We start from the raw sequence: 21190 nt of genomic DNA, 5'->3' as shown, positions 1-21190 counted from the left end.
CTTCCATGGGCTGTTATTTATTTTAAAAGACAACCTAGCAACCTGCATTTGAGTTCTGTGCAATCATTTCCAGCCTTTGTGTGCAGTCACGGCAGTGTCATCCTGCTGCTCCCCAGCATCACCTCCTCTGCCAACACTTTCCCTTTCCAGTTGCCCTTTGTGTGAAAGGCACCACTCATTTGTCCTCCAACCTGACAGATATGAGTTCGTCCTCACCGAAGAACACTTGATGCATACCCTGTTAAGCATCACCCTTCATCTGTAGGCCAGAACAAGGCTCGACACATTTCTAAAGGTGTTCAAATTAGTCTCCAGCCTCATCAGCATTAAACCATGTAGTGCCATGTAAACCCTGGGGGGTTCTGCATAAGTAATGGGCATTAATGGGCTCACAAGAATCACCTCTACATTTTTAGTTCACATGGAAAATACAGATACTGTTGTTTATGTCACTAGTTACTTTGCCCTAACAGGAACAGTACATAGGGAAGAAACCTCAAAAGAACCTCTTAAGTCAACGAAGGAGCATCATCTGTGTGTCAGTAGGAAGCCAAAACCTCGGGGTATGGCTTGAATCTTCTTCAGTCCTTGGCAGACACATACAGCTGAGCTTCCAGGCTCCTGCCAGTCCTTCAGAACCTCGTGCCATTTCTTCTTTTCTAGGCAGATTTCCTTTCAAGGTCAACCTCCATCCCAAGGGCAGACTTTGACCAACACACTCACGTTACCAAGCTCTCCAAAAACCATTCCTCAAACCCAAAAGCGAAGAAATACCACAGAACTTCTCACTTCTCAAACATTTTTCCCCATGGCAGCTGGCAAATCCTTTCCTTCGCTTCTCATCCAAGTTGGACAAAATTACTGCAGAGAATCCCTCTTGCTCCCCTCCCCCCATGCGATGCAATCCCAAGGGAGAAATGGTTTCATGGGGACCCCCTGCTGTCTTGCATCTGATTTCCCTCCTAAGTATGGTATAGGGAAGCGTCTCGAGGGCTATGGCTGTGACCTCCATACAGCTCTTTTGTCAAGTGCCATTTCATTAAAAAATCAGCCTTTTAACTGTGGACACATTTCAACCTCACCAAATCTGCTAATTATTGACAGTTGGTGAAGAGGAGATTTCACTTGTTCCTCCTGTTAAACTGCATCTAATTAGTAATTACTGGTTCACTGTCATCTTTACTGCAATAATCCCACTGCACATTGGCTCATTAACCTTTTGCTTTTCTAAAGCAGCCTGCCAACAAGATGAAGGCTAAAACAGATTGGAAAACAATAGCTCAGCCTTGGATTTTAGGCTGTTTATTCCCCTTGTCCTGGAGATCCAAAAGGAAGATAATTTTTAAGAAAAGGCTTTCAGCTGCAATCAGCCTAATTCCGGAAGATGGCTTGTTTTGCCCCAACTGGCTACCAAGACCCTTGAAATTCAACCTGTGGTGAGGGCACGTGTATGATGGCCAGTGGAAGGGTTTCCTTCCATCAACTCTTGTCTGAGCTCCACCTTTCACCTGGCTTTATCCTTATCACCATGACACTTGGCACGGGGCAAGGTAACCTCTGCAGCCCCCTGGAAGCTCAACAGCATCCTCTTGGACGGCGAAAAATGAATGATCTGGATGAGCAGGGACCAAAGGGAGGAAAATCAGTGGAGCAACCCCATGGTTATTTCTTTTGCTGCTACACTGAATTTCATTTGCACAAGTCCCATTTTCAGTTTGGAACTGTCACAGCTGTTTCTATTGGCAGTGCATAGCTGAGTAGGAGTTGTCAGTGGGGATGCTGTAGGATAGGCGGCTAGAAGAGAGATTCCCCGGGGGGCATGGGAGGCAGTTCAAGGTTGTGGGCTAAATGCATTAACTAGATGATTCTCCTAAACTTAACAGCAGTGAGTTATTTAATGCATATTGATGTATTTAGGTGCTGGAGTTAACACTATGTTGGGATAAAAGCATGTTTCTGAGTGTCTTAAGCGTGCTCCGTCTCAAGGACCCATGTCTTCATGGCTCACACTAAAGTTTTATTTTTATAAGGTGATCTTCAGCACCATAAGACCTAGAAAAAAGCTCTAATTCTGGCATGCCAGCAAAGGGGATTCCATCTGTACGAAATCAAGGATGACTGGAGGTATTAGCTAGGCCCATGAGAAGGTCTGGATGCATTCTTTTTCTCAGCATGTGAAGGCTGTTCGGCTTCAGATTTTTCATTTAGGTGATACTGATGCTTCTGTATGCAATCAGAGATGAATCTTGATTTCTCTTACGCTCCTTTAAAACAGAAGCCATGGCTGAGGCACTTTGCTATAAATCAGAATCAAAGCTGGGAAGAACACTCATTCAATGCCAGGACGTCATGCAACCAGAGCATGACCACAGTGCTCTGAGGTTGGCAGGTATTTGGCAAGCCAGGGAAGGGGCATTTAGCTGATGCTCGATAGTAAGTCTGTGTTTATATGGGACATACATTAGATCTATCACAAGGATTCTTAATTCTGCTTACAAACTCACCCCAAGTTTGAAACGTGCTCCGAATAAAGAGGATCAAATGTAGCCAGTCAAGCTCCCATGCTAAAAGAAGAACTTGATAACACATCAGCTTCTGTGTTTGCCCTCTGATTAAAGAAAACGGACTGCGAATGAGTGATTAAGGGCAGAATTTGGCCCATTTACGATTCCTGAAAGGCTTGCTGCTCAGACCACTATCATATTTTTGGAACAGAAAACACCTATTACATCTTGTCATTAATAATTTACTCCCTGAGCAGAGCTCATCACAACAGCATCATCTTGGTTGTGCTGTACTCACAGCTGCTTCACCTGCTGCAGTTACAAAGAAAAGCAAATACACACATGAATACACACATACTGATCTACGTACTCACAGAGAGAGGTCAATGCTCAAACATCCAATGGTTCTGGAAAGACTGTTTCAGGTCAGTTATTAGGTGGTCCCATGTGGAGCCAGGAGTCAGACACGATGATCCTTACGGGCCTTTTTCAACTTGGAATATTCTATGATTCTGTGATTCTAAGTCACTTGCTCTGATCACTTGAGCACCTCCGAGTTGCTGACCACTGGGGATACGTCAGCGAGACTTTGAGGAATGGGAGGAATGCCCTTACACATTTTCACACACATTTATAGTGATGCAAACCTAACAGGAAGACTGACCAGACAAAGGCTGCTTTGGAAAACCTGATTTCTTGGAGTCAAAAGATCTGAGGTCCGGCTGTGTGCACAGAGCTAACTCCAGCTGAGCAAGGACAAGACCCCAGCAGGTGAGGAGCTACACCATCAGCTGCAGTGGTTTCTGTTCAGTGACATGACGTGTGGGCAGGGAGCACGTCATTCTGTTTGATCTACTAATCAGCACTGATTCATGTTTACACTGCAGATAACATTTCATCTGCTTTTAGAAGGTCATTTTCAAGTGATGCTGTATGGTTTTCAGTATTGCCTGATGTCTGTAATTTGTATACCCTCTGAAGGAAGCTAAACCTTTATTTTTCTTGTGGATTCATATAGCTGTTAGCATCAACACCATTCTCCAAATCACAATATCAGATGCAATGTGATATAGACTATCAGTCACTCATAAAGCTCAGTACAAAATGCAAAAGGACCTTGTAAGCTTCATTTTCACATAAAGAACTGAGATAATGAATATAATGAAAACACTGAAAATGTGCTAAATCATACAGAATTTTAGGGTCAGTTTCTTGTCTATGTTGAAAGAATGATTTGGTTTGGCCAAAGTTTTTAAACACGTGTGTCATCAGTGAGAAAGGAGAAAATAACAAGGAGTGCTGCTAATGGTTTGAGAAGACACAGATTCTGAGAAAGTGGTAAATAATTGTGAGACTAAGATACAGAGACCTCAGAGAGCTTGCTTGGGGAACTGCAGAAAGGAAGTTGGTGTGTATCGTGCTATGGTCAAACCTGAAATTGTCTCTGGAAGCAATGAATGCATGGGACATCATTCTGGGGGATGAGTGGCAATGTTATTTCTGGGGTCAGTGACCACCTCCTGTGGTCTTGCCTCTTTGGTCTTCTCAAAGAGGGACTTTCAGGAAAGTCCACTGCTACCTTCGTGTGGATGAAGCTCCTTTCCCTGGATCCAGGAGCATAACACGGTGCTCAGTGTCCAAGGGGAACTATGGATATGTTCCTCCAAAAGTTGCTGGACCAGGAAAGAACCCTCAGTCCTTCATAATGAAAACCACTGAGCAGAACTTGGGATCACAGCAGACAACTGACGGACAGGAAATTAAAGCTGAGCTCATGCCAAAATGACTAACGCGTGCTGTGGATGTACGAACTCAAGCAGAAGCAAGCAAATCACACAGCCCTGTAACTGGTACTTGTGCAACTTCTTACTGGAATACCACGTCTGGTTCTCGTGGAAATGCTCCAAAAAGGATGTTGACTAATTAGAAAAAGTTTAAGAAAGAGCCACATGAATCATTAAAGCATCAGAAAACACGTCTTTTAGCAAGAGGCTCCAAGATTGAGGTATATTCTGTTTCTTAAACAGAAAATTAAGGGACAGTTTCATCTCAGTCTGTAAACAGCTAGAAGAACAACAGAAAATTTGTAATGTGTTTCTCAGCCTTGCAGACAAGTGTACAGCGAGATTCCCTGGCTGCAAGTTGGGGATAAACCCATCCAGACAAAAAAAAAAAAAAAAAAGGAATTAACCAGTAGAGACCAATACCAGTACAACAGAAGTGACCAGTAGAGACCAATACAAATCAATTTTTGAAACAAATAGAACTTATATTGACATATTACCCAGGAGAGCAAAACAAGCCACAGCACTGATAAGACAATCTGAGACAACCCACTGCAGGAAGCAGTGCACTGACCTCAGACATCTGTGGGAAGAGACTGATGGCCAAGGGGAGGGCCAGGCCAAAGGCAGCGAGGCACACAAGGCTTTGGACTGGGAGAACCATCCGGGGACGGGACCTCAGAAGCGATGTCCTGGAAAGGAAAGACTCTGTTAAACCATTTTGCAGATTAATGAGTTCATGCCATCATCCAAACGGACGTTAGCGTTCCACCAGACCCACTGTTCTCCTCCACAGGTGGTGCAGGTTGCTCTTAGTGGGTCCTCCCAGCTGGTGAGAGCAAGTTCAAGCTCACCCACAGAAGATCCTAGAAGATGTCACAGAATCAAAGAATCATTCAGGTTGGAAAAGACCTCCAGGATCCCCAGACCCCATCCCAACCCACCCCACCATGCCCACTGCCCTCAGTGCCACACCTCCACGGTTCTGGAGCACCTCCAAGGACTTAAAACAGGATCAGTTCACACGTTTCTCCCATTTCAAACCATCCCACAGTGGAGCCAGCTGCACCCAAGGTGATCTGGCCATGGTCAGGCATTGCTTGCTTTAAGACTTTGCAGACTGTTGGGTGAGCAGAAGGAAATCAGACTCCTGAGAGACACTGTGAACATTGTCAGCCGTATCACACAGCCGTACTGCAAAAGGCATACGACTTTGTTAATGTGGTAATCAAGTAGTAAACTTGACAATACCTTAATTTGCTAAAAATGAAACATCTGCAGAGTGGCTGATAAGGATGCTTTAACACTAGCTGTCCTCGGGGGGTATCTATGAGTTCAGGAGCTGTTAAGAGCAAATGTGTAAAGATACCATGAGGTCAGGTTCTGATAATGACCCATTAAGTGACCCTTCTCATGCAATTAACACCGAAAGCCAGGAACAAGACCTTGCTAATAGAAGATGTCAATTTGTGTATATTTAGGGATACAGGATCTCAGACAATTCACAGACACCAAGGGTGTCACATACAATTCAGTAGGGATTCGTTCTGAAGCTAGCTGCACCAAAACTGCATCGGGCATTCGACTTCTTTCTACCAATCCAAAACAAATGGAACTGAGACAGCAAATTGGTGGTGATTTTTGTTTGAGTATTCAGAGCGTTTTAGCAACATGGAGAGGCAGCCACAGTTGCGAGCTATGGCCTTGTTCCTTAGCCCCAATGTCCATCCCCACTCTGACCATCCTGTGGATGCTGATGAGGGCATCAAACGTGGGCAGAAAGCTCCAGTTCAATGCCTTTCCACTGGGATGGCAGCACAAAAACACGTCAGGCAACATTTCCCACACCAGGGCACGCCGTTAGGCTGGGGTAAAGCCTGGGTTGTTTTGCAGGTGCATCTCCCTGTGCAGCCCATGCAAGATAACAGCTTACCTCAACCCCCGCCTGCCCCATGTTTACTGCAGGCTGCAAGCAGGCACCTGATGAATGACAACGGAGCAGCTGATGTGTGGGAACTCGTTACCCTGCTGTATGCTGTCTGTGTGTCTGCACACTCAGACTCTCCGCCCTTTGTTAGCAATCCTTGCTGAAAGCTGCCTTGAGAACTGGTGTAGTAAGGAGGGAAATGTGTAACAGGGAAGGCAAATGGGATCCAGAGCTCCTCAAACGTCTCAGCTCCTCGCTAATAAGCTATGGAGACACAGCTGATCCTATTGATTTGTGCTGTGAAAGACGGGCTTCTCTTTTCCAATACTCAGCTACTTTGTTTGGCACAGAACATGACCTAAGCAAAGCCAGTAAGTGTTTGTCCGAGGAGAAGAAGCTTCTGCTCCCTGCCTTATGCCACCAGCGCTCACTAACTCAGGTACCATAAATGAGACATTTGAGAACTGCCAGCAATGAGCTGCGAAAACCTGTCCCTGGGATGCACTGCTGGAAGTGACTTACTCTGCTGCTTGAGTTGCTGTGCTCTGTGAGGGCTCTCGTGGTGCAAATCGGATCCGCCTCCTTCGAGCCTCCTGGAGCACAGCTCAGAGCCCAGACATCACCGCCTGCAGCACCCTGACACCTTCATTTGGAAGTTGCACCCTCTTCAATTACTGCCCTGTTGGGGACCTTATAATCACCCATGTAAAAACCCAACCAATTTAAAATGATCCCCAGTACAGCCCCTAGGTGTGACTTCCAGAAGTGCTTCAGACTCAGGCCAGTTCAAATTACAAGGGCTAACCTCCTAATTAAGAAGAGTTATGGCTTGATTTAGAAAAGAGAGGGACCAATTAACACATGCAGTGTAATGTCTTAATTGGGATTCAGATTCTAAAATTTGTGTAGTTCAGAATAAATGACTCATAATTAGTTGAGAGGTCACTTTTCTTCTGTCCCCAGGATCTCCGCTATCGACACAGATCTCCAAAGAATTTTAAGTTAAATATTGCAAGCTGCACTTTGTTAGCTGTCAAATGCTGTCAAATGCAATCAAAACCCTCTTTTCACCCATTAGCTTCCCCATTGGAAGTGGATGATTAGACTTTGGTCCCTGGAGGTGCTCAAGAAATGTTTCGATTCTGTACTGAGGGACAGTGGGGCAACATTGGTGGTAGGTGGACAGCTGGACTGGATGGTCTTGGAAGTCTTTTCCAACCTTGGTGACTCTATGATTCTATGCTTCCTAATGGCTTCATTGCAGAATATTATATTACAGCAGGTTAAAAATAAATGCAGTGAGTCACTGTTTGTTGAAGAGTTAATTAATGTACAGTGCTGTCCTCTGTCTCGAGGAGGTCTGAACCTCCAGATCCTGATGGCCCAGCTTTGCCATTGGCATCTTCTAAAGCAGACTGCTCTATTCAGAAGAGTTTATCTTCTCTTAATTCTGCAGAACCGTAACATGAAGCTATTCCTCCACGGGAACAGTAGCTCTACATGCTGTCAGTGCACAGGCCACGAGTGGCGAAGCTCTGGTGAACTAAACCTTGTTGGCACTCAGACTGGACAACAAAGGGATGAAAAGCCCATGTCAAGAGAAGGTGTCATGTCAGAAGACAATAATATCTCTGAAAGAGTGGTCAGGCTCTGGCACACTGTCCAGGGAGTGGAGGAGCCACCGTCCCTGGAGGTGTTCCAGAACCATGGAGATGTGGCACTGAGGGACGTGGTTATAGGCATGGTGGGGAGGGGTTGGGCTTCTCCAGCCTCAATGATTCTCTGATTCCATATGGTCTATCGTTCCTGTTACAGACACCAAGTTATTGCCACCAACACTGCCTTGCTACTGACCAGTATAAGCAACCAGTGTTTATGCATTTGCCTTTGGATGCTATAAAATGGGTATTTTTGCAACCCTAACCCTCCTCCCTTTCTTTCTTCTTTTATTTTTCCCTAAGGTTCGCTCCTGCCCACAGCAAGGTGTTGCAATGAGATGAGATCCCTTCCAACCCAAGCCATTCTATGACTCCATGACTCTTCAGCCCCTTTCCAAGTCCCCTAATTCTTATTCCTTCTGCAATTTGCTTTCACAAAATGTGCCTGGTGGATAGAAACAAGCAGCACCACACCGGGCAGCTTCTGGCTCATTGCTCCAAGGTAGCACATGAAAGGAGATGCCTAAACTAGCTCAACCTCACGGGTAGCATTTCAGTATGCATGAGTGTGCACGTACATGTAGGTACACACACAGCCACACGCATGCTTGTACAGACAGTACATCTGCTCCGCAGAGACAGCGTGTTGTAGCTCTTGTAAATACACCTTCATTCAACTTTCATCACATTGTTCATTAGTGGTTTAAATTTTGCATAATTTGGCAGCTGCCTCTGGCATTTTTCAAGAGGTACTGTAATTTATTCCATATGGAAGTCAGTCGCTGTACTAAAAAGGAGTTATCGGGTTCAGTGAACCAGAGCTGTATTTGTCTAGGAGGAGGTGTCAGATGCTAAACTAAATATGACAGGAGTTAACCAAAGTCTCCCAGCTGACAGATTCTGTGGGGTTTCTGTAGTGTTTGGTGTAAACAGGTTCAAAGCTAATACATACATCGCAAGACGTTGCGGATGCCAGCGGGGTAAGGAAAGCACAGGGGGCTGAAGCTTGGGATATCCCAAGGCATCCAGGACTCAAATGGCCCATGAGACATGAACATAACATAGGAGTGGCTGTCATCCCCACACGGTGCGTGCCAAGTCCGTGCTCTGCTCAGAACCTCCCAGTGCCAGCACCACGTCTTGCTTCAGACAGCCCTACTGCTATCTGCAGAATGTTTGGAGCACTCATTTGGGGTAATTTGGGGAAAGCTGGGCTTCTCCATGGACCAGGGGCTCTGGCTGCCATCCTGTCCACCCAAACCACCACTGTTCTCTGTCCATGTCCATGTTGAAGAGAATCTCCTGTTCCAGCAATGGACCAGTGCCTGCTCCAGGGGAGGCAGCAGATGCAAATGGAGTGATGTTGGGGGATTTTTTTTGTTGTTTGATTGACATAATTAAAGGAGCAGTTTCAATGTTTACTCTGGAAACAGCCACGGCAGTTTAAGGTGTCACTGCTGGCAGCTGTTTAGCTCAAACAAACTTCACAGAGGGTTTATAGCTAGATGGAGAGACTTGAAGAAGAGGAAAAGCACCTGTAAGAAATGCATTTTGCAAACACCATCAAAAGGATAAATCCAGCAAAAGGTCATGAACATAAGGTCCAAGAGGATCTCCATGCTCATTTCTGCAGTAACAGATGTAGCTGAAGTTTAAGAAAGCCACCACCATGGAACCATCATCTGGACTGACTGTCCATCACGAGAATCCATCATTCCTTGAGGTCCAACCCAAACCATTCTATGATTCTATGATTCTATGACTCGCACCATCAGTATGACTTGGCCAGAGCAGCTCCCTAAGTTGATCCAGCCTCAGATTGTCCCGATTTGATGAGTTTTATGGGACAACTGATTTCCTGTGGTTCTAGCAGCTCTGCAAGCCTCAAAATCAGGACAATGTGGAGATGAAGAAAGAGTAGAAATGTTTCTCTTTCAGGGACACATCTCTCCTGCTCCCTGTTTCTCTCTCAGCTCTTGCACATTGCTAGCAGCACCAATTTCATCCCTCCTCCTCCATGCAAGGTCAGCTTTAGGGATGTGTCCAGCCACGAGTCCCTGGAGCAACCCTGAGACCACCGTCTGCACATCAGACCCTTTGAAGCTGCTTGAATTATGGAGGTAGAAAAGAGGCTTTATGTTAAGGAGACAGGAATGAGAAGAACGTAGGTTCTTCTATCACCACTGGCAGCCATTGGTTGCAAGTGTCCATGGAAAGGGCAGTGGTCTGCCTGTCTGCTGCTCATCCAGATCACACAATCCGTGTGCCACTGAATTTCAGAGCTCAGGGGAACCTGAGGCTGGGTGTGCGTACAGATGTGGATGATGTGCACACAGACCATCTGTGCTGGGCTTCAGATCTGCACGGAGTCAGGCAAAGGATACAGGAGAAGCGTTGGATGGTGGCAGTTGGCTGGCAGCTTTCTGGGAGACACCTGGGCAGTTTCACACATATGATCATAACTACTACATAAAAGGATTGAGAGAAGCATGTAAATAGAGGGAAATGTCTGATGGACAAGAAGTCCAACTTAATGCAGTAGATGCAGTCATTGGAATGGGCAGCCCAGAGAAGTGGTGGAGTCACCAACCCTCGAGGTGTTTAAGACCCACGGCACTGGGGGATATGGTAAAAAAAAAAAACCAAGGAGGTTGTGGATGCCCCATCCCTGGAGGCATTCAAGGCCAGGCTGGATGTGGCTCTGGGCAGCCTGGGCTGCTGGTTGGTGACCCTGCACATAGCAGGGGTTTGAAACTGGATGATCACTGTGGTCCTTTTCAACCCAGGCCATTCTAGGATCCTGTGATTCTATGCTCAGTCGGCATAGTAGGGTGGGTTACAGTTGGGCTTGGTCATCTTAGAGGTCTTTTCCAACCTGAATGATCCTACAGTTCTGTGTAGTCATCCTAACACTCTGTAATGCAGAGGTACCAATGAAGTTTCCATTGTCTGACCCAGTGTCAGTCAGATCCCACGGATGAGTCCTCTCCATCTCACAGACAATACAAACCCAATATTTTCCCGTATTAAAGTTGCCAACACAGATATTATTTATAAAACTTAAATGAGAATACATCTGCACAAAATAACTGACACCGTGTTCCCCGCATGGCATATGCAGTCTCAAAATAAACATTGATTCTATATGTTAACTGCTTCAACAGAGCGTCCAAGCAGCAGGAAATGCATGAAACATGGGGAAAGAATGGAGCGCCGCGGAGCTCAGCAGTGGGAGGTAACATTGAATTACTTGGAGAGCAGAGAAGGCGGCCCTGGGAGTTAAAATACACAGCAGGCAAAGAGATGAGAGAAGCCAAGAGAGCTGAAAAAAATGGCACAAGAGACGAGAGAGGCAGCTGGGGGAGTTAAAACATGCAGATGGAGAGATGGCTGAGAGAGAGGAAAGACCTGGATCCAAGTGGAAAGACGGCGACCAGGAACTGGCCACTTAAAATAAACTTTCCCAATGTCGAAATAAAAAGGAGGGAGCAGGTTCTACAGAACCAAAAACCACCGCTGGGAGAACGCGGTTTGCTCCTGGGTGCTGCAATTCCCCAAAAAACAACACCATTCCCTGCAGAACTGTTCCCTCCTGCAGCACAATCGCAGCTGCACGTGGCTCAGGAGAGCTTCCAGACTGGGACTTCTGCTTCCAGAGCCCCAGCCTTCAAACACTGAGCCACAGCCCTCATCTTCTTTTTTATTTATAGATGCTGTAAGGACTTCTATAAATAAATTGATAATACATGCCTTGATAACGACTCCCAGGCTTGATAACAATTCCCAGGCTAACCCAAATTCTATTAAATTTTAAAAGTTACACTTTTCACCCAATGCTCCAAATTTATTTACAAAATAATGTCTCACCTCTGACTGGTTGGATGGGGCCCTGGGCAGCCTGGTCTAGTATTAAATGTGGAGGTAGGCGGCCCTGCCTGCAGCCGGGTTGGAGCTTGATAATCCTTCAAGTCACTTCCAACCCAAGCCATTCTATGATTCTATGTCTGCATCCTTCATTTAAGAGATCTGTGAGTCCACATGGACTGCAAATCCCTCGGATATGGAAAGGGATGCTTCCACATCCCATAATACCAACTGCCAAACCACAGCCTCTGCATGGCCAAACTGCTCCCCACTCCCTGTCCCTCTCCCTTCTCACTCAGGCTTCCAGGAATCCAAAGATATTTAAAGGGAAATCCAACAGTAGGCACAAAGCTCTGAGTGGAATTCAGGCCAAATCAGTGCCCGTGTATTTTATACCTACAGAGGTTCATTTGGTGAGTGGTGACAAGGAAAGTATTCTCTTCCAAACCTGAACTTGGACTGTCTTTTAGTTAAAACAATGACTTTTTCAACAAAAAAAACCTCCTGCATATCCACATTTGCTTGACAGATTAATTTAGTTTCAGTGCATCTCGCCCAGATCGCGCCCGTGTTCAGTAAACCTCATGGCATCAGTGCAGGAGGTGGTGATGCCACAAGTACAAAGCACGTTTCATTATCAGTGTTATTTAAGTCTGTGGGTGCTTTGCAAGACCCATGATGGTTCTCAGTGTTGGAGATGATCATTCATTGACAAATTTTCTGCAAACTCTGAGTTTCTGCACATCGAGATTTTTGGGTACTCGTGGCAACTGGAAGAGCAAAGATCTTCCTGGGATATTATAGTTTGTACTTTGGGGTGGCCCCACTGGGTGAGTTGCTCACAGAATCATAGAATAGCTCGGGTTGGAAGGGACATCAAGGATCACTAAGCTCCAACCCCCCACCACATGAAGGGCCACCAACCTCCACATTTCATACCAGCCCAGGCTGCCCAGGACCCCAAACAACCTGGCCTTGAACACCTCCAGGGATGGACGGGGCATCCACAGCCTCTCTGGGCTTCCAGCACCTCACCACTCTCTCTGTAAAGAACTTCCCCCTCACATCCAACCTCAATCTCCCCTCCCTCAACCACAAACCATTTCCCCTTGTCCTGCTGTTATCAACCCTTTCACAGAGTTGACTCCCCTCCTGTCTGTAGGCTCCCTTTAGGTACTGAAGGCTGCAATGAGGTCACCATGCAGCCTTCTCTTCTCCAGGCTGAACAAGCACAGCTCCCTCAGCCTGTCTTCATAGGGAGGTGCTCCAGCCCTCTGACCATCTTTGTGGCCTCCTCTGAACCCTCTCCAACAGCTCACCAAGACAGAGCCAGAAAGCAACACACGGCTGTGTTAAGTCAGGAGGAACACAGGCTGCCACTTAGCAGGACTGTGCCCTGCTGCAGGGAACAACCACAGACCCTTTGAAAAACAGCACACCTTGTCAGCAAGGGCTGAAAACACTGACTTCTGAGTTCCAAAGGTGAGTTTGTTGCTGCATTTTTTCCCCACACCCAGCTCATGGGAAGAACTGATCTCAGTGTGAGCCTCTGGATGCTGGAGGGGTACAGGAAAGAAATATTTGTAAAAATATTGGGAAGCTAAAAATCTCAGTGCATACAGAAGCAGACCCAACCCTTCCATTAAGGAGAGCAAATTGCCCAGGGGTATTTCTACAAGGGCACACAAGGCTAATCAAAGCCATGGGTCAATCCCCAGTTGTGTTAATTGCTATTTACTTTGTCAGCAGTGTGCTTTAGAGCAACCACTATCAACAAATTTGTTCAAAGAGTGCTTCCAGCTTTGCTGTCTGGACAAAGGCAACAAGCCCTTTAGCATCTCTGTCTTTCAGTGCACTGATCAGTCTCCAAAGACTGAGCAGAAGAAAAAAAAGAGAGGTGTCGGAAAGCAAGGTGAGAAGAAGGTCCTATGGCCAGGGCAGGTTGCTGGGGCTTTTTGTCATCAAGAAACGTGAAAGGAGACATTCAGACATGAATAATAACCCTGCCCACTCTCCCGGTACTCCAGAAGAACATCTGTCAGGAATGATTCTGCTGTAAGAAAAGCTGGAAGTCAACATTTCTGATGATTTGTGCTCTGTCTCTCAACCTACACCAGTGGCCAAAATATGCAAAAAACCAAAAAGTCTTTGATGGAGCAGTGCTAAGAAACATCACCGAATAACATGAATAACACCTACTGAGGATCTTTTTTTCCCTCCCCTGGAGAAGTGCCCCCTGCATGTTACCCAACACTTACTTTTCCAGTATGGACATAATAATTGGAGGTAGAACCAGTATAGGCATCGGCAGGACCACTCTCGTCAGGGCTGTTTCTAGCAGTGCCTGGAAAGGAAGAAGAAACCAACAAACATAAGACATTTACAACAAATCTCAAGATTTACCTGCTCTGAGCAGTCTGCGTGCAGACACAGAAATGGTTTGCCTGGCTTCTCGTGTTGCAGATATGAACAAATATACCAGAACACATTTCCAAGTTTGCTATCAGGTATTTGTACCGAAGTGATTTTTGCTCTGTTGCTACAAATGATGGGCTGGAGCCCTTGCTTGGTTATAAAGCAGAGATGAATGCAGGCAGTAGGGCTGTGCATCTCATAGCCTCCGTGATGTTAGTGCATGGGACCACAACAGTCACACCATCATATTCCCACCCAAACATGATGGTGCTGCCTGGCAGATGCTGCATGGTGAAAAAACTCCAGATGGGTTAAGGAGCAGTGTCAGTCCCTTCTCTCTTACTTGAGTTCTAACTCCAGCACAAGGCTTGCTGCAGAATAGCTTGGCAGCATGACAGATACAAATCCCCTGAGACGAGACCTAAACATGACCTTGGATGCTCTAGGAGGCACCATTTACCTCTTCCAGCCACTTCTGTCAGCACTCCATGGGATGCCCCAAGCACTCTGACCACGTGTGGGGCTTTGCCAGATATAGGTAGAGATTACTGTAGGTCTGGGGTGGGAATGCTGATATTTACACATCCAGCCAGGTTTGGGAGCACTTGATCCTTTCCAACCAGAAGGTCTCAGAGAGGCACAGATGTGTAGCCCTAAGGATCTGCCAGATTTTACACCCCAAAACCAGCCATTCGGGAAGAAGCATCGGGACAACACGGCATCTGAGTAGAAGTCCTCAGAAATCTGAAGCTTCAACTCCACTTAAATCAGTACCTTCATTTTTAATAACTATTTTCTATGCTGCCTGTCTTCCCCTAAACCATTAGGATGGAGAGGGGAAGCAAGGTCTTGAAGCCAGTGATGTTAAGTGAGGCAAACTGGCTCAATCAAGAAGCTCTGAGCCCTTCAACAGATTGTTTTAAGCTCCCTGTTAAACAACAATATGGAGATATATTAGAGATCTCCCATTTCTTGCCGAGGACTGTAAATCTGTACATTAATTGCTGTCTATGAAGTGCCTTAAGAGCCTTGGACAGAAGGAGAGAGAGAAATGCCAAGCATTATATTATTAACTCCTCTGCCTGGGCGTGTGCTTCTGTACATGCTTTACATTTCAGATGAAAGCCCACTTGGAAACAACACGCCTCAGACAATCAGATGATGCTCAGAAGACAAAACTATGCAAGAAGGGAAAAAAAGGGAATAATTGCAAGCAGATGGCAGAGAGTAGAAGGCAGTAGGGGAAAACAAACCAGGTGTTAGCACAAAACTACAAACATCTGGCTGCCCTTACGGAACCTGGGTTGGCAGTGTTAACACAGTTTTGATATGGCAAGGGTTAAAATGCAACTCAGCTTGAGAATGAAGCCTTCCTCATTTAGAAAAAGGTGTAAGTTATCTTTGCTTCGTATTCAACGTGAACTGCTTACAAGTTTCCACTAAGAAATCCTAAGGCTGTGAATGCAGTGGGGTGGTGGTGCAGGATCTCCCTGATGGCTCCCTTCCAAACCACTATGGCAAGCCAGTGGGCTGCTGGGCATGACCTTGGGTCTACCAACATACTCCAGTCTATGCATGACATGTGCTTGTGTCCACCAGCACACTCCACTCTGTGGCCACCCAACCTCATGCATGGCTGTGAAGAGGCATTAAGTCTTGCAGCTTAATTCTTCACGCCTGATGAGCAGAGGCCATCCAGTTCTAGCTCTAAGTCATCAGTTCCTACAGCTGTGGGAGCTGCTAAGCCTAAATCACAGAATCCTAGAACGGCCTGGGTTGAAAAGGACCACAGTGATCATCCAGTTTCAACCCCTTGCTATGTGCAGGGTCACCAACCAGCAGCCCAGGCTGCCCAGAGCCACATCCAGCCTGGCCTTGAATGCCTGCAGGGATGGGGCATCCACAACCTCCTTGGACAACCTGTTCAGTGCCTCACCATCCTCTGAAGGCCAGCTGTGTATGTGCAAGTGCTCACCAGGTACAACTCAGGTACATACATGTTTTGCAGCAATTCTGGAAGAGCCGACGATGTTTCCATTATTGTCCAAAACATCAATTCCTTCTTCCAGCTCTGTGTGCCTCATCAGGACAACGTTGCAGATATTGGCACTGGCTGAGGATGAGAAAAGCATGATGATTAGCATCGCAGCCCCGGTCAATACCACATGGCAGGCTTCTGTTCTCCACACCATCTCTTCAGCTTTGCTTTCATCAATCTGCCAAGAAGTTTCTGAAAGTCAACAATTCATTCTTGTACTGAGACAGAGATGTGATGCTTAAGAAGGGAATGGCAATAATTTCCTTTAGCATGGCACAATCAGGAGCACACCGACGCAAAGAAATACAGGCATTTCCAGATGTCGGTGTCCATCCATGTTCCCAACTCCCATTGTAACCATTAATTCTACACCTGACATTGAGATTTGGCAAGTCAAAACAAGGCTTAACCCTGTTGACCAGCTGGGCTTGGACAACCAGGCACTGATTCTGGACAGCTGCCCTTTCTGAAGGCAGATCCCCAGCTGGATTTCCCTCTCTCACTAATCCAGCAGATAAACTCTTCTTAAACAATGAATTTGAGGAGGTGTGATGGAAATCACCACAAGTGATTTCATCGAGCTATGAAGGACAGCTGAGCTTTGAGCTCTGAGGAGGACAGCCATTTTGTCTGAACCAAAGACACAAGGCTAGGTTGCTTTCATGGACATGCATGGTGTTAGCAGTGGTCCTGCTGACCGTCTGCCCTCATCTTTCATGCTTTGGGGGGAAAAAGGGCTCTGTGGATTTATTTTGCAGTGGTGGGCATGGTGGGGCACAACAGGGATGCGTTGGGGTTGGCCATCAAAGCATCTGAGAAATCCCAGCCCTGCATCCACACCTCAGTGGGGACAGATCACCTTCCTGCAAAACCTGCCCCTGCTCATCTTCTGCCCCTCATTATCCATTGTCTTCCACATATTACCCCCAAATCTCGCACCCAGGGCAACACATGGGGCTGGTGGTTCACAAACACCTTTCCCAGGTGCAGCCTTCCTCCAGGTTCCGTGCAGAAACACCCAAATCTCTGCAGGAAATCCTTAAAATTTTCCATAGAAAAGCTACTAATTCCTCCAAAAGTTTTCTTTTTCACAAGCTGGCATTTTCCAGCAACTCCTCCCCCCCCCCCTCCCCACCACATTTTGTTTTTCCAACCAGAACTAATGCAAAGCCACTGTTGCTGCAGTACCACCGCTTCCAAAAATGTGTTTCTGCACTGCTTGATGGGTTAATATTCGCTAATTAATCTCAACTCATGTCATATAACAAATGTCTAATTTTTTGAGGGTGGTGGGTGGGTGAGCCCTATATGAACGCAGCTCCCTGCAATCAAGGATGATTTGTGGTGACAAATGCTCCTTACACTCGAGAATAAGAGGAACATACACACACGCACACTCTGTCTCTCTAATATTCTAACTACTGGACCACTCTTCCCATCTATCAAACTATCTGTGTTACCAACCCTTCAGCTCACCAAGCCACAGTGAAAAAGACACCAAGTATTTCATTTAAAGCAAATTTAGTCCCCTATTTTTCTTTTTTTTCCAACAAAGCTGCACCAGAAGAGATGCTCTGTGCTGCAAAGGTGGACTTGACGATCCTTATAGGTCACTTCCAGTTCAAATTATTCTATGACTCAATTAAATGTAGGTTTCATGAAGGTCTCAAACAGAAGGGGAAATGAGAAATACATAAATACATGTATAGACAATCTGATTTTCAGAATTTAGAAAAAAAATGTGGCAATATAAGCTAGAAATGACTGAAAGCAGGCACTGTTTATTGGAAAGTGGGTTCAGACACAAAAGCAGCTCTCTGCCCTAGCCCTCTCTGCACATCTTTTCATAGGACAAGGGGAAATGGTTTCAAACTAAAAGAGGGGAGATTTCAACCAGGCGTAAGAAAAACATTTCTTACAGTACGGGCTGTGAGGCACTGGCACAGCTTGCCCAGAGAGGTGGTGGTGCCCCATCCCTGGAGACATCCAAGGCCAGGCAGGATGGGGCTGTGAGCACCTGATGGAGCTGTGGGTGTCCCTGTTCATTGCAAGGAATGGGACCAGATGGCCTTTAAAGGTCCCTTCCAACAGAAACCATTCTGTAGTTGGTGGAGTCACCATCCCTGGAGGTGTTCAATAACAATGGAGACGTGGCACTGAGGGACATGGTCAGTGGGCATGGTGGGATGGGTTGGGTTTGGGCTTGGGAATCTTAGTGCTCTTTTCCCAATTTTAATGATTCGGTGATTCTCTGATTCTCAGGGAAACTGCTTAATCCTGTGTGCAGTGGAACAAGAGCCATACATTAGCTTCTGGTTTTCATGTAGAAAAAGCTAACTTTTGCCCTTCGGCTGCAGGCTGGCAGTTCAGAAGCAATGGGCAGGCATATCTTAATTAATGAGTTTGCCCAGGTCTGCAAATAGGTAACTCGGAGCTTTCAAAGCCACCAAAACAGCAATTAGCAGGAGGATCCCTGATGTCCTGGCACATAATGAAGCATGACAGTACACAAATAAAAGAACTAGAGAATTAATTACGGGCTAAGCTAAACAAATTAATTATGGGCTCTCAATCAATGCTGACATGGATGTAACCTGCTGCTCACGACACCCTGGGATGCAAATAGAAGAGCCCACAACTTCCCGTGTGCGTCTCTGACTCAGACCCAACCTGAGCGGATCTGGAGTTGTGCTCCATCCATCCCCATGGGTGGATCCACTCCCCATCAGCAGTTTTTACCCACGGTCAGGGTATGAAAACACAGAGAAAAGGAGTGATTTCTTACCGACAGCAGGGAATGGCACAAACCTCTGGATCAAGAGACGAGTGGCGGGGGTAAACTTGTTTGCTCTCTGTACCAGAACATTAAGGCCCACCTTAGAACACAAGAAGGAAACAAAAGAACAGAGAAACAGCAACATTTAGAATGATAGAATCACAGAACATCCCGAGTTGGAAGGGACCCAAAAGGATCATCGAGTCCAACTCCTGGTTCCACATAGCACCACCCAAAAAACAGACCAGAACTTAGCTAGGAAGAGCAGGACAGGTGCCACAGCTTGCAGACGGCTGCAGAACCCTACACAGGGACAGACTGGGCCCCTCTCCATGCACAGAATCACAGAATGGCTTGGGTTGGAAGTGACCTCAAGGATCATCAAGTTCCAACCCTCTCACCACAGGCAGGGCCACCAACTTCCATATCGAATACCAGTCCAGGCTGCCCAGGGTCCCATCCAACCTGGCCTTGAACATCTCCAGGGATGGAGCATCCACAGCCTCTCTTGGCAGCTGTTCCAGCACCTCACCACTCCATTCTTCTTTTGAGAGCTACATCCCATTGCTGTAGGGTTCTGCTGCATTGGGTTCAACCCTTGATGGGCTTTAAGCCATTTGCAAGCAAAAGACAGCCAGGAAACCACTGCGTTGCCCTCATGGAACTGCTCCTCGCTGCACTTTATGCAATTCACCAGCATTTTCCAGCAAACCTTCCCGTCTGCTGGCTTTCCCATCTAATCCTTGCCCAGTTGTACTGCTCCAACACAACTCATCCCTCCTCCTGGGGCCGTGCACAACACATCGCTTCACTTCCATCAAATATTTGGGCTACAAAGGAGCTATTAATAGGAGCAAGAGATAGTGGGCAGCTTATTATAACCACAGATCTTTTTTTGGGTGCCTCCTCCAGCACGTGTGTGATGCAGATCTCTCCAGTTTCACAAAGGATCTAAGTCACAGAGACTGTTTCACAGCCGTGTGGTCAGATACTGGTGATAGTTGGAGAAATCCCATCAAAATTAAGTTTTGTTCAGAAATTGGGTAATTAACCAAACCAACCCATTAGCAGGCAATGGCTCCAGCCTTCAAATTAGTTCCCCCCACGATGTTTTTCTCTTTCAAAGAAACAAACATGCAGACAAAATCCAACTGTCCCCAACCGGGAATTTTCGGCCGAAAATGGAAAAAGTTGTGAGCAACGCTCGGCCAAAACGTTTTCAGCCAAAAATGCAGCAAAATTAAATTAAAAAAAAAAAAAAAAAAAAATCAGCCAAAGCCAAAAATCTGCCAACAAATAGTGATTTGGGGCAGAACATATTTTGCAAGCTGCTACATTATACATGCATCCGCAGCGCATCTCGTCTCTTTGTAGGCTGCGAGGAAGATGTGGAGAAGCACAACTGCTGGGCAAGCCTTGCACAAGAAAGTGTTGGATCCCAGTACCCACAGAGCATTTCCAGAGCCCCGTGAAACCACTGCTGAGACCCCAAAGGGAACTCTCCTTCCTGATCCCAAAGAGCCGTAGCATTTCCTCTTATTCTGGCCATGAATAAAGGGCTTCGTCTCCATCTTCTTCCCTCTCAAAAATGACCGATTGCTGTTTTCTTACATTTTCCAAGTTCTGGGATTTGTAGAATTGAACGCTTGCAGACATTGATCTGAAAAAGCGTGCCTGTAGAAGTGAAGCTACGACAGCCCCCAGCACGGTGCTGCCCCACGGAGCCGAGTATTTATAGCCTGCAGACAGTTCATCTGCGGAGATGACAAACTGTGTTGGGTTTCCAGCCTCTGCTTGTAGGTTTGATGGAAGGATTTGAACGTGAAGTGGAAGAGCAGCAGCTCTGGAAACAGAAAAGATGCAGCCGAGCCCGGGAACGAAGCTGCTGTGAGGCTGGTGGTAATAAAAAGCATTTTACTTTCAGATTCAATTTGGTGCTGCAGACGAACTCGCTCCTCCACTTACAGCAACCACCCCGCTGTGAATATGAAATTAAACATTGCTACAGATTTGAATCCAATCTCCCAAATTCCCAACACGAGGACCAGGTTTAAAGGACTAACGAGGGTTTGTTTTTTACAGTTTTGCCATGACTCGAGTCGACCTGTGAATTTCTTCCTGCAGATCATGGAGAGGGACAGCAGCGTGCGGGCAGGAGAACATCCAGCCCTGAAATGGAGCTCCTCCACCAGCAAGAAACCAATGGGTGTAATTCCTAGGGCTG

The 21190-nt window shown here is 46.4% G+C and overlaps 1 protein-coding gene across 4 annotated transcripts in view; it reads right to left on the bottom strand.

Annotated features, from left to right (window-relative positions):
- Positions 1 to 21190, bottom strand: part of SFXN5 (sideroflexin 5) — a 78636-nt gene that overhangs the window by 14150 nt on the left and 43296 nt on the right. For 3 of the 4 annotated variants that reach the window (XM_085223772.1, XM_085223773.1, XM_085223775.1), the window contains 4 exons: positions 18976 to 19066; positions 16150 to 16265; positions 13996 to 14081; positions 4863 to 4980 (listed from right to left, as the gene is read on the bottom strand). In XM_085223772.1, coding sequence (XP_085079898.1) covers positions 4863 to 4980; positions 13996 to 14081; positions 16150 to 16265; positions 18976 to 19066 — 411 coding nt within the window. The remainder of the gene's footprint in view (positions 1 to 4862; positions 4981 to 13995; positions 14082 to 16149; positions 16266 to 18975; positions 19067 to 21190) is intronic. The other variant, XM_085223774.1, reaches the window with a different exon arrangement.

This window comes from Meleagris gallopavo, chromosome 4, assembly GCF_905368555.1.
Source record: "Meleagris gallopavo chromosome 4, MGAL_WU_HG_1.1, whole genome shotgun sequence".
Classification (NCBI taxonomy): domain Eukaryota; kingdom Metazoa; phylum Chordata; class Aves; order Galliformes; family Phasianidae; genus Meleagris; species Meleagris gallopavo.
This window is presented reverse-complemented; position numbering and strand designations above follow the sequence as displayed.